We start from the raw sequence: 13,549 nt of genomic DNA on the forward strand, positions 1-13,549 counted from the left end.
TTTGTTTCTACTGTTTTATTCTCATAAATTGCTCTTTTTATGTATTTCTTACAAAATAAAATTTGACTTATATTCCTAATTGTTTCTTTGGATAAATATTTATAAATGAAAATGTTGAGTTAAAGGTTGTAACAATTATATTTGATTGCCTAGGTATACACCAGTACTAGAGGAGACCATTTTGGGGGGCAATTTGATAAGGGGAGCAATTTTTTGCTTTATTTACATTTCTCACTGAGATGAAGTAAAGTCGCTCAGTCATGTCTGACTCTTTGCCACCCCATGGACTGTAGCCTGCCAGGTTCCTCTGTCCATGGGATTTTCCAGGGAAGGATACTGGAGTGGGTTGCCATTTCCTTCTCCAGGGGACCTTCCCAACCCAGGGATAGAACCCTGGTCTCTTGTATTGCAGGCAGATTCTTTACCATCTGAGCCAAGGGGAAGCCCACATTTCTCACTAGTTATGTTATTAATTATTCATTGGTTATTAATCATTAACTATATTAGTTATTGACTAATTATTGACTAAAATTCATGTTTTGTGAGGTATCTGTTCTTTTGTTCATCATAATACTTAGAGTTTTATATTCTTTTTAATTTGTGAACACTCTTTATAAAATATATTAATTCTTTATAATGTTTCTCATATTAATCTTTAATTTTACACGATGTCAATAGAAAAGTCGTTTCTTTCCCTATGTCCTCCATGTTTTTGGTTACATTTATTTCTGGAAATTTTATTTTGATCTCTTTCTAATGCATTTTTGGTGTAAGAGAACTTAGAAGATTTGTCTGGGTGGGGAATTTTTATGTACTCTCTGAATTTAAATCAATTAGCATATCCAAAAGAGTGTATGTATCTTTCTTTCTTTCTTTCTTTTTTTTTTTTTTTTTTGAGTCCTACATTAAAAGGGGTTCCAAAATGAAATCACACTGAAATAAAGTTATCCAGCTTATGCCTCAGCCTCCTTGGAGACACACAGACATGTTATGAGAGAAATGAAGTATCTACCACTTAGCATATACCAGAGAGCCCATGAAACTTGGGATACAGCAATATAAAAATAGTATCTAGTTAGTTTGCTTCTTTGTTATAGGAAATTTCACAGATGTATAAAAGTAAAGAGAATAGTATGATGAATCCCTCATGTACCCATACCCAGATACAGCTACTATCAACTCATGGCCCATCTTCTTGCAACTCTCCCCCCATCCACTTAGCACTTTTGAAGCAAATCCAAGATATCTTGTCACTTCGCCTGTAAATATTTTTGTAACCCCATAGTATTTAAATATGTCATTCTCATTGTAGATCTGGGATTCCTACTTTTACCTTGCGGTCATTTTTATAAACCAGTTGTGTCTGCAGTTAGAGATGTTTACACCTTCCAAAAAGAAAAAGGTATTAGAAAAGTAAGTACCAGTGTATAATTGGGTAAGAATATGAGGCAAATCAAATGTTGTGCCTTTTAAAAAGTATTTCAGTTCGAGTGATTCATAAATCTGATCTCCATAACTAGAAATCAAAGTGGAGGGGCAATGACCAAGAGGACAACCAAGCAACTTTTCTGGGAATTTCACTATTTTGAGCTTATTTAGAAATCTTTGTCCTCAGTCTTTCAGGATTCAAAAATACTATAGGAGCCAAAAATTATGAGACAAATATGTTTCACTCAAGGGTTAATATGTGAATTTGAATTAGAGGCATCAAGACATGTATTAATACATTGTAAAAATTTCCAGTTATAAAATGAATGGATGTAATGTACATACAACACTGTGATTCTAGTTAATAATACTGCATTGCATATTGAAAGTGCATCTTGAAAGCTTTCATCAAAAGAAAAAACATTGTAACTAGTTATGGTATGGATATTAACTGGACTTACTGTGGTGACAATTTTGCAATATATACAAATATTCAAATTGTTATGTTGTATACCTAAAGGCAATATGATATTATGTCAGTTATACCTCAGTAAAAGATGTGTACATTAAACATTTTCAATTAAGAACATGTTGTCTTTTAATTCAGAAGGACAGATTGTGTCCTAAAAAGACACAGATAACTTCTTTTTTCTGGAGCCTTTGTATCAGGTTTGATTTTTATTCCATTTCAGATATGGTGACATGCGGGTAACAATGGGTTGTGAAATTTTCAGCATGTGGCAAAACCTAGGTAAGTGATGAAAACAGAAGCCCCCTCCTGTTTTATAGCTCATCACTGTTCTTGTAAGGAAACAAATGAAGATGGACAGTTTACCACTGACAGCATTTGAAACCAAATGTCTGAATCAATGAAGAAGTCTAGAGAGACTAAGTGACACTTTGGCATTGAATAAGGCTACAACTGATTCTTTAAATTGTTATCTATCTGAAAAATCACCTTTCTTTTGTGTGTTTCATTGAATGACAAATTTTATAATCTAGCATTATTCCAGTACGACCTGCAATGAGCTAACCTTTCAGAATTTGGAATTATAGCAACTCAGAATTTCTAGAACCCTGAATTGAGGCTGTGAATCATAACGAATTTAAAATAAGCTTCATGAAACATTGACTTGAGCATCTGTACTCTTAAAATCTTGAAACCAATGACCTATCATAAAAACTATAGCCAAAGGATTTTAAAGCATCTGTAGTTGCTAAGAAACGATTAGATCCAGTTTTGTTAATCTGCCACAGCAGATAGAGCATATTATCCAGCAAATTGATGACACAGATCTGGTTGCATAAAAAAGAATAATATTTAGAAGAAACATTGTTTTAAAATCTCATTGGCATTGGGTTTCTTTGTAGAAAGTCATAACTTACTTAATTTGACATGTTAATATGCATGCTTATAGCTCTGCTCTGTTTAGTTGCTCAGTTGTGTCCCATTCTTTTCCACCCTTTGGACTGTAGCCCACCAGGCCCCTCTGTCCCTGAGATTTTTCAGGCAGGAATACTGGAGTGGATTGCCATTTCCTACTCCAGGGGATCTTCCCCACCCAGGGATTGAACCCACATCTCCTGCATTGCAGGCATTCTTTACCGCTGAGCCATCCAGGAAGCCCTAAGTTCATAGCATTCATTTACTATTATAATTCTTCCTTGTGATTTATTAAAGTGATGGACCTATTTGAATTGAATATATAATGACCTGAAAGTGTATTTTCTCTTGGACTTATCCAAACACAACTTGAAAATGGCAAAATTTGTTTTCTGTAACTGGAAATAGAACCCTTATCATTTTACTTCAATTCATGTTACAGAAGTGATTTTTGACCAAGATGCCCCTCAAATGTAGAATACATACGGGGCAATTTGAAGAAACCTTGTTATATATAATTGAGCCCAGTGTTTGATGCTAACTGATAATTTCAGGGGGAAAAAAAAAGCAAGTTACCACTTGAAAGCAACCTCAAACTATCTAAAACCAGCCAGAGAAGCCCATGAAATATGTTTGGATTCAACTGAAAAATAACCTCAAATTGTCTTATATGAAGAACACCTCCTCTCAGTCTTCATGTTCCATTGATTCTTTGTGTCTTTGCTTTTCAAAAACAGATCAAGACCCTTGGAATGTCCCTATTGCTTTTGGCATTAATTTAGCAAAGAGTTTTCCAAAGAAGGCTACACTGAAGTGCGTTTGTGGCTTAAGCTCTTGCCAGAGCTCAAATGATAAGACCTGTACAGGTTCGCTTGAGTTAACAGAATGTGAGAGAATGGCAGGCTAACATCTTCTAGATAAATCTTAGCACAGCCATGTGTGGTATTTCCACACAAAGCTTTCTCTAAGCCAGCATACCTGTGTCCTTAGGCCCATGACCTACTAAATAAAACTGGCACCTTTTGTTGCATTAAAGATGTCATTGTTTGCTTCCTAAACTTTTCTCCTCTATTTTGTCTTTAACAAAAGTATGTCTACCTCTCTGGGTTTTGTTCTCCTCAGAAACCTGAACAATGTAAAAAAAATCTCTAAAGCATGCTGATCCCCATGCATTCTGATGTCAGTGCTCTTTAGAACAGTGATCCCAGGTGGCTCAGTGATAAAGAATCCCCACTGCCAAACAGGATATGTGGGTTCGATCCCTGGGTTGGGAAGATACCCAGGGGAAGGAAATGGCAGTCCACTCCAGTATTCTTGTCTGGAGAATCTCATGGGCAGTGGAGCCTGGTAGGCTGCAGTGCATGGGATTGCAAAGAGTCACAACTTAGCAACTAAACAACCACAAGGGCACTCAGTAAACAGCATCACCTGGAAGCTTGTAAGAAATGCAGATCCTTTGGCTCCTCTCAAGACCACTGAAACAGAGTCTCTGAGAACCCCTGAGAGGAGGCACAACAGTCTTGAGTTTTTCCAAGTTCTGCAGGAGATTCTTAGGCACTTGGCTAAAGATTGAAAAGCGCTGCTGTAGACAGCACTCTAGCCTTTCTTTGTTTTTCCAACCCTGAAGTCTGGCTCTAGCGCTCTGTTATAATCAAGTGCAAATTCCCAGCATGACGTAGTTCAAGTATGAGGTGTGTGTACACTCTCACTTCATTCCTTAGTTTCTGCATTATTTCCCTGGAGTTGTGGTCAGCCTTCCAAAACATGAGGTGAATTTTACAGGTCATTGCTGCCATACAACCACTGGAATTGGAGACTGTTTAGAAATGTGAAAACCTCTTTTCCAACGTATATTTTTACAAAAATGTTAAGAAAAATTAAGTATTCAGGGTATTATTTTAACACCCCTCATAGGGCTTAAGTCAGCATGTTACTTAAGAATATCAATATACATTAGAATTTGGAGTGCCTAAAAATGTGTAATATTGAGTGTTTTTCTTGCTAAAGGAGAATTTATTCAGATAATTAAAGGTTTTCATTTTATACCATACACAAAAATTTAAAATGGATTAAAGACTTGAATGTAAGATCTGAAACTATAAAACTCTAAAAAGAAAACATAGTCAGTACAGTCTTTTATATCAGTCTTAGCAATATCGTCCTGAGTATGTCTACTTAGGCAAGGGAAACAAAAGCAAATATAAACAAATGGGATTAAATAGAACTTAGAAATGTCTGCACAGCAAAGGAAACAATCAACAAAACAACAAACTGCATACTGAATAGGAGAAGATATTTGCAAATCATATATCCAATGCTGCTGCTGCTGCTAAGTCGCTTCAGTTGTGTCCGACTCTGTGCGACCCCAGAGACAGCAGCCCACCAGGCTCCCCCGTCCCTGGGATTCTCCAGGCAAGAACACTGGAGTGGGTTGCCATTTCCTTCTCCAATGTATGAAAGTGAAAAAATAAAGTGAAGTCGCTCAGTCGTGTCTGATTCCTAGTGACCCCATGGATTGCAGCCCACCAGGCCCCTCCATCCATGGGATTTTCCAGGCGAGCATACTGGAGTAGGGTGCCATAAGAGGTTATTATCCAAATATATGGGGCATCCCAGGTGGCACAGTGGTTAAGAATCTGCTCTGCCAATGCAGGAGACACAGGTTTGATCCCTGGGTCGGGAAGATCCCTTGGGAAAGGGGATGGCTACCCCACTGTAGTTAGTATTCTTCCTGGAGAATTCCAGGGACAGAGGAGCCTGGTGGGCTACAATCCATGGGGTCACAAAGAGTTGGAAACGACTGAGCAACTTAGCACTCATACAACTCAACCACAACAAATGATTAAAAAATGAGCAGAGAATCTGAACAGACATATTTTCAAAGGAGACGTGCAGATGGCCAGCAGGCACATGGAAAGATGTTTAACATCACTAATTATTAGGGAAATGTCAATCAAAACCACAATGAGATATCATCTCATGCCCATTAGAATGGCTGTTATCAAAAAGATAAGAAGTAATAGTACTGAACAGGATGTGAAAGAAGTGGAACCATCATATACTGTTGGTGGTAATTTTCTGTAGTGGCTGCACCAATTTACATTGATAAATTGATAAATTTGGTAAACTGTTGCAGCCACTATGGAAAAAAGTATGGAGAGTCCTCCAAAAATTAAGATTAGATCTACCATGTGACCAAGCTATTCCACTTCTGGATATCCAAAGAGTACCAGAAAATTAATTTGTACAGATATATGCACCCCTATATTCATTGCAGCATTTTTTATTGTAGCCAAGATATGGAAACAACCTAACTCTCCATTAACAGATGAATGGGTCAAGAGATTGGATATACATACAACAGAATACTACTCTGTCATAGGAAAGGTGAAATATTGTCATTTTTGACAACCCAGAGGGTATTATGGGTGTCCCTGATGGCTCAGATGGTAAAGAATATGCCTGCAATGCAGGAGACCTGGGTTCAATCTCTGCTTTGGAAAGAACCCCTCAAGAAGGGAATGGCTATCCACTCCAGTGTTCTAGCATGGAAAATTGCATGGACTGTATAGTCCATGGTGTCAACAAAGAGTCGGTCACAACTGAGTGACTTTCACTGAAACTGAAACTGAGAGGGTATTATGCTAAGTGAAATAAATCAGGCAATGACACTTACCATATGATTTCACTCATGAAGAATATTAAAAGTAAATAAATGAACAAACAAAGTGAAACAAAATAAGCATGTAGAGAATGGATTAGTGGCTACCAGATGGGAAGGGAAGTTGCTATTGTTGTTCCGTCCCTAAGTCATGTACAACTCTTTGAGACCCCATGGACTGCAGCACACCAGGCTGCCTTATCTTTCACATTCTCCTGGAGTTTGCTCAAACCCATGTCCATTGAGTCAGTGATGCCATCCAGCCATCTCATCCTCTGTCACCACCTTCTCTTCCTTCCATCAATCTTTCCCAGCATCATGGTCTTTTTCAATGAGTCAGCTCTTTGCATCAGGTGGCCAGAGTATTGGAGCTTCAGCTTCAGTGAATATTCCAATAAATATTCAGGGTTGATTTCCTTTAGGACTGAATGGTTTAATCCCCTTGCTGTCCAAGGGACCCTCAAGAGTCTTCTCCAGCATCACAGTTTGAAAGCATCAAATTCTTCGACTCTCAGCCTTCTTTATGGTCCAACTCTCACATCCGTACATAACAATTGGAAAAATTATAGCTTTGACTATATGGACCTTTGTCGGCAAAGTGATATCTCTGCTTTTTAATATGCTGTCTAGTTTTATCATTGCTTTTCTTCCACAGAGCGTCTTTTAATTTCATGGCTTCAGTCACCATCTGCAGTGATTCTGGAGCCCAAAAAAATAAAGTCTGTTACCGCTTCCACTTTTCCCCCTTTTATTAATATTTGCCATGAAGCAATGGGCCTGGATGCCATGATCTTAGTTTTTTGAATGTTGAGTTGCAAGCCAGCATTTCACTCTCCTCTTTCAACCTCATCAAGAGGCTCTTTAGTTCCTCTTCACTTTCTGCCATTTAAGTGCTATCATCTGCATATGTGAGGTTGTTGATATTTTTCTTGGCAATCTTGATTCCAGCTCATGCTTTACCTGGCCTGGCAACTTTCATGTCTGTAAGTTAAATAAGCACAGTAACAATATATAGCCTTGATGTACTCCTTTCCCAGTTTTGAACCAATTCATTGTTCCATGTTCGATTCTAAACTGTTGCTTCTTGACCTGCATACAGATTTCTCAGGAGGCAAGTAAGGTGGTCTGGTATTCCCATCTCTTTAAGAATTTTCCACAGTTTGTTGTAATCTACATAGTCAAAGGCTTTACCATAGTCAATGAAGCAGAAGTAGATATTTTCCTAGAATTTTCTGCGATGTTTATGATCCAGTGGGTGCTGGCAATTTGATCTCTAGTTCCTTTGCCTTTTCTAAATCCAGCTTGTACATCTGGAAGTTCTTGGTTCATGTACTGCTGAAGTCTAGCAGGATTTTGAACATTACCTTACTAGCATGTGAAAGGAGTGCAATTGTATAGTAGTTTGAATATTCTTTGGCATTGCCCTTTGGGATTGGAATGAAAACTGACTTTTTCCAGTCCTGTGGCCACTGCTGAGTTTTCCAAATTTGCTGATATATTGACTATAGCACTTTCACAGCATCATCATCTTTGGGGATTTTGAAATAGCTCAGCTGGAATTTCATCACCTCCACTAGCTCATTTCTTAGTAATGCTTCCTAAGGTCCACTTGACTTCACAACTCCAGGATGTCTGGCTCAAGGTGACTGACCACAACATCATGGTTATCCAGATCATTAAGACCTTTATGTACAGTTCTTCTGTGTATTCTTGCCACTTCTTAATTTCTTCCGCTTCTGTTAGATCCTTGCCATTTCTGTCCTTTATTGTGCCTATCCTTGCATGAAATGTTCCCTTGATATCTCCAATTTTCTTGAACAATTCTCTAATCTTTTCCATTCTATTGTTTTCCTCTACTTCTTGCATTGTTCACTTAGGAAGGCTTTCTTATCTCTCCTTGCTATTCTCTGGAACTCTGCATTCAGTTGTGTATATCTTTCCCTTTCTCCTTTGCCTTTCACTTCTCTTCTTTTCTCAGCTATTTAGAAGATCTCTTCAAACAACTATTTTGCCTTCTTGCAATTCTTTTCCTTTGGGATGCTTTTGGGTCACTGCCTCCTATACAGTGTTACTAACCTCTTTCTATAGTTCTTCAGGCACTTTGTCTACTAGATCTAATCTCTTGAATCTGGTTTTCAACTGCACTGTAAAATCATAAGGGATTTGATTTAGGTCATACCTGAATGGCCTCGTCGGTTTCCCTACTTCAATTTAAGCCTGAATTTGGCAATAAGGAGCTCATGACCTGAGCCACAGTCAGCTTCAGGTCTTGTTTTTGACTGTAGAGAGCTTCTCCATCTTCAGCTGCAAAGAATGTAATCAATCTCATTTCCATATTGACCATCTCGTGATGTCCACGTGTAGAGTCATCTCTTGTGTTGTTGAAAAAGGGTATTTGCTATGACCAGTGTGTTATCTTGGCAACCTCTGTTAACCTTTACCCTGCTTCATTTTGTGCTCCAAGGTGAAACTTGCCTGTTACTCCAGACATCTCTTTACTTCCTACTTTTGCATTTGAGTCCCCTGTGATTAAAAGAACATCTCTTTTTTGTGTTATAGAAGATCTTAGTTCTTCATAGAACTAAGAAAAAGAACTACGGCTTCAGCTTCTTCGGCATTGGTAGTTGGGGCATAGACTTGGGTTGCTGTGATATTTGCCTTGGAAATGAACTAAGATTATTCTGTCTTTTTTGTGATTGCTCCCAAGTACTGAATTTTCTACTCTTATGTTGACTATGAGGGCTACTCCTTTTCTAAGGGATTCTTGCCCACTAGAAGATATTATGGTCATCTGAATTAAATTCACTCATTCCCATCCATTTTAGTTTACTGATTCCTAAAATGCCATCTCCTGCTTGAATGCCATCTCACGTCCAGTTTACCTTGATTCATGGGCCTAACATTTCAGGTTCCTATCCAATACTGTTCTTTACAGCACTGGACTTTACTTTCACCACCAGACACATCCACAGCTGAGCATCATTTCCACTTTGGGCCAGGCTTTTCATTCTTTCTGAAGCTATTTCTCCACTCTTCTCCACTAGCATATTGGACATCTACTGACCTGGTGGGCTCATCTTCTAGTATCATATCATTTTGCCTTTTCATACTGTTCATGGGATTCTTGAAACAAGAATACTTGAGTGATTTGCCATTCCCTTCTCCAGTGGACCATGTTTTGTCAGAACTCTCCACCATGACATGTCTGTCTTGGGTGGACCTGCATGGCTCATAGCTTCATTAAGTTACACAAAGCTGTGATCCATATGATCATTTTGGTTAGCTTTCTGTGATTGTGGTTTTCATTCTGGAGGGTGTGGGGCTGTAGGTCTTGCTTCTTCCATCTGGCCTCTGAAGGGAGCTAGAAGAGGGTGAAATAAGTAAAGTGGTCAACCATTCGATGATGGATGGAAACTAAATTTTTGGTAATGAGCATGCTGTAGTGTATACAGAAGTCAAAATATAGTGTTGTACACATGAAATTTATAAAATTTATAAGCCAGTGTTACCTCCATAAAAAGTGAAAGTGAGCAAAGCATCAAATCCCCTCAAATTTATTTATTTGTACCTATACTTGCAAGAGTAGTCTACAAAGAAAGAGGTTATTCTCTGCTGCTGTGTCCCACCTTTGCCATTCATCATGCTGCAAGGTTAAGTTTTTTCTTTCTATTTTTAGTTGAACTAACATCCTTACTAAATATAAAGTGGGCTCCTCTTCCACATTTGCAAACACAGCGTCTTGTAACTGCTGTAGAAAAATCAATACTTCCCTAACAGGCTGCTATGTGTGCATAAATATACAACTCCAGCAGCCCAACTAGCAGGTGCCCTAAATACTTCAAAACAAGACCATGTGGCTGACAATTAGAGATGGGAAAAGTATACTAAATCTGTGATTTAAAAAGAAATAATCTAAGTGAAGTTTATTTTCCTGCTGCTATACATAGCTCAAGATTTTGCATGGCGGATTGGGTAAGAGTAAAATTTTCTGTGGTGGAAAACTTGTACGGTTGCACAGATTCTTTGTTTCCGAAGTGTGTTCTCAGTAAAGAAGGCTAGCCTCATACAGTCTGCACAATAATTTAAATGTGGGTATGGCTTCCCTGGTTGCTCAGTGGTAAAGAACCTGCCTGCCAATGCAGACGACACAGGGTCAGTCCCTGGGTCAGGAAGAACCCCCTGGAGAAAGTGAACATGAAAGTCACTCAGTCATGTCCACTCTGTGACTCCATGGACTATAGTCCATGGAATTCCAGGCCAGAATACTGGAATGAGTAGCCTTTCACTTCCAGGGATCGAACGCAGGTCTCCCGCATTGCAAACAGAATCTTTACCAGCTGAGCCACAAGGGAAGACCAAGAATACTGGAGTGGGTAGCCTATCCCTTCTCCAGCGGATCTTCCCAAACCAGAAATTGAACCAGTGTCTCCTGCATTGCAGGCAGATTCTCTACCAACTGAGCTATCAGGAAGTCCTAGGAAATGACTCCAGTATTCTTGCTGAGAAATCCCATGGACAAAGGAGCCTAGCAGGCTACAGTTCATAGGGTCACAAAAGAGATGGACACAACTTAGCAACTAAACAACAACATGGTTTCTCTACTGTCATAGAAAATCAGGCTAGAAAATACTATATGTTTGGATTGTGATTGAAAGAAGCCAACTATAAATTACATGTTTTAAGACAATCTGGAAATTTTTAATATAGACTGGTTTTACATTAATTTGAAGAATTACTGTCTGCCTTTTTTAAAGATGTAATAAAGGTATTGTGGTCCTGTATTTATAAAATGACCTGCCTGTGAAAGATGCTAACTGATGTTTATACAAGTAGAATGTTATGATGTCTCTGACTTGGTTTAAAATTTCCCAGTGAAAAAATAGTTGGGTTGATAAGTGAAACAAAATTAGCATAAAAATATTGATAATTATTGAAGCTAGGTGATGGGGATGTGGGGATTTATCTTACTGTTCTTTATAATTCCTGTACATTTGATATTTTTCATAATGAGAAAATTTTAAGAGAGAAAATCGTGTTGTAAAATGCCTATAAACGGAAGAGAGTTTTTAAAAAGATTCATGGATGCTCAAAGAAATAGTGGTAAACAAACTAAGTGCATGCTAATGATGTTCTTTGCTAGGAGGCCAAAGGATGGCAGGCTCAGGGAAGAGTAAAAATAAAAATTCTGTAATGGAGCAGTTCTGAATATCATTCCACCATAGCAGCTGTGGGAGGACTATCTGGCTGGCAGGAGTTTTCATTTTATTCTGTATTTGCTGCTTCACTCACCCCCTCACCCCATGCACACCCCAAAACTGTGCAAAGGATTGGTGTCTTACACAGTGTCAAGGAAGCAGAAAGGTCCTCTTGGTTATTAGTCACATGCCAGGGTGGCCCTTGTCCTGTGTACAGAGTCCCTTCAGTCCGTGGCTCTGCAGAAGCAGAGCACCTGTGGCTAGACTCTGAAGCCCTGCAGCCATCTCCTGGGGCAGGGGCAGAGATAAGAGTAAGGCTGGCTGATCTCCAGACTTGCCAGCATTCATCTCTGCAGAAATCTCCTTTCCTCTTTTCTCTTTCTTCCCCTCGCTTGCCAGAACATCTTGAAGAAGCAGTGAGTGGGTTTAGACTTTTGCAAATGACAGGATGAGTGATTGAGTTCAGGTTGCTCTGCATTCTGCCCTGACAAAAATAACTACAGAAAGGAATTGCAAATGCTGGCTGCTAGTTACCTGCTCTAAATGTGTATGTTGGGAGGATGGGGAAAATGCGGGGAGAACACCATGAATTGATGTTTTTGGATATTCTGCCACACTGAGTTTGTTAGTCTTGGAAGTATTCATTCTTTTGGAGGAAAATATGCAAGCGCAGATTAATAAGGACATTTCTTTTGATGAATAAGGGGGAAGTGTTCTTGCTCTGAAGAGGAAAACTTAGTCCCTTGGAAAAGATAAAATATTACCCAGGTCAAGAATAAAGTTAGGAAAGCAAAAAGAATTACAAGCCACGCTTCCTCCTCACATGTAATGGATGCCTTGATATATGAGTAATTTAGAGATGATAAGAAACTGCGAAGTTACTTTCAGTGAAACATGAGAAAAAGAGGAAAGGACCATGTGGCATCACTGATGTACAGGGACTTTCAGATACAGAGGGGCCTGACAGTTGTGTCCTGTTATCATCCCATGTTGAGTAAAAAGGATGAGAGCCACTTTCTGAAGACGTCAGAAATACCCCACGGCATTTGCAGTCACAAAAAACAGTGACTTCACAACACCTACTTGGGTTTGCCCATCCATCATTCTTCTTTTCTTTCCAAATTCTCTTCATGTTCTCCTTCCTTTAAAAATCCCTCTAAAGTCAATACAAGTTTAAATTGTATGTTTGCATCCTGGATTTATGTCTGTCCAAGTCTGTGTTCACCTTCATGCCTTCTGCTACAGAAACAAAATAGAGAAAATGATAATTAATGTGAAGATATTTAACTCCAAAATTGGCAAGTAAGTCTGAACAGCAAGACTTTGTGTGTATTCAACACTTACAAAAAAAAAGATCAAAGAGGGAAAAGTTAATAAGAGGGAAATGATCCTTTTTCATGAAGCCAGCTCTCTTCTGCTCAGCCTCCCAGTATCGTATACTTTCATCCATGATGCAAAAGGCTGTGCATGTAATGTGCATACATGAAATGTACATTGTACATTTTCCATACTGTGCAGTTTATTATAAAAATAGAAACTCTCTGAGATTTAACATGGATGACTAGGGTAATAGACTGAACTCAACACATATCTGCTAGACAAAATCATCTGTGTCCACCCCACCCTCCACTTTCCTTTGCTCTGAATTATCCACAGTATACTTTTTTTTTTTTTTAACTTTACAATATTGTATTGGTTTTGCCATATATAAACATGAATCTGCCACAGGTATACACATGTTCCCCATCCTGAACCCTCCTCCCTCCTCCCTCCCCGTAGCATCCTTCTGGGTCATCCCAGTGCACCAGCCCCAAGCATCCAGTACCGTGCATCGAACCTGGACTGGCGACTCGTTTCATATATGATATTATACATGTCTCA

At 38.8% G+C, this 13,549-nt stretch overlaps 1 protein-coding gene across 3 annotated transcripts in view; it reads left to right on the forward strand.

Annotated features, from left to right (window-relative positions):
- The window catches only part of DOCK4 (dedicator of cytokinesis 4), a 477,852-nt gene that overhangs the window by 391,925 nt on the left and 72,378 nt on the right, over positions 1-13,549 (forward strand). For all 3 annotated transcript variants that reach the window (XM_070787253.1, XM_070787255.1, XM_070787254.1), the window contains exons 29-30: positions 1,313-1,413; positions 2,121-2,179. In XM_070787253.1, the coding sequence (XP_070643354.1) occupies positions 1,313-1,413; positions 2,121-2,179 (160 nt within the window). The remainder of the gene's footprint in view (positions 1-1,312; positions 1,414-2,120; positions 2,180-13,549) is intronic.

The sequence above is a fragment of the Bos indicus genome, chromosome 4, assembly GCF_029378745.1.
Source record: "Bos indicus isolate NIAB-ARS_2022 breed Sahiwal x Tharparkar chromosome 4, NIAB-ARS_B.indTharparkar_mat_pri_1.0, whole genome shotgun sequence".
In the NCBI taxonomy this organism is placed as follows: Eukaryota; Metazoa; Chordata; class Mammalia; order Artiodactyla; family Bovidae; genus Bos; species Bos indicus.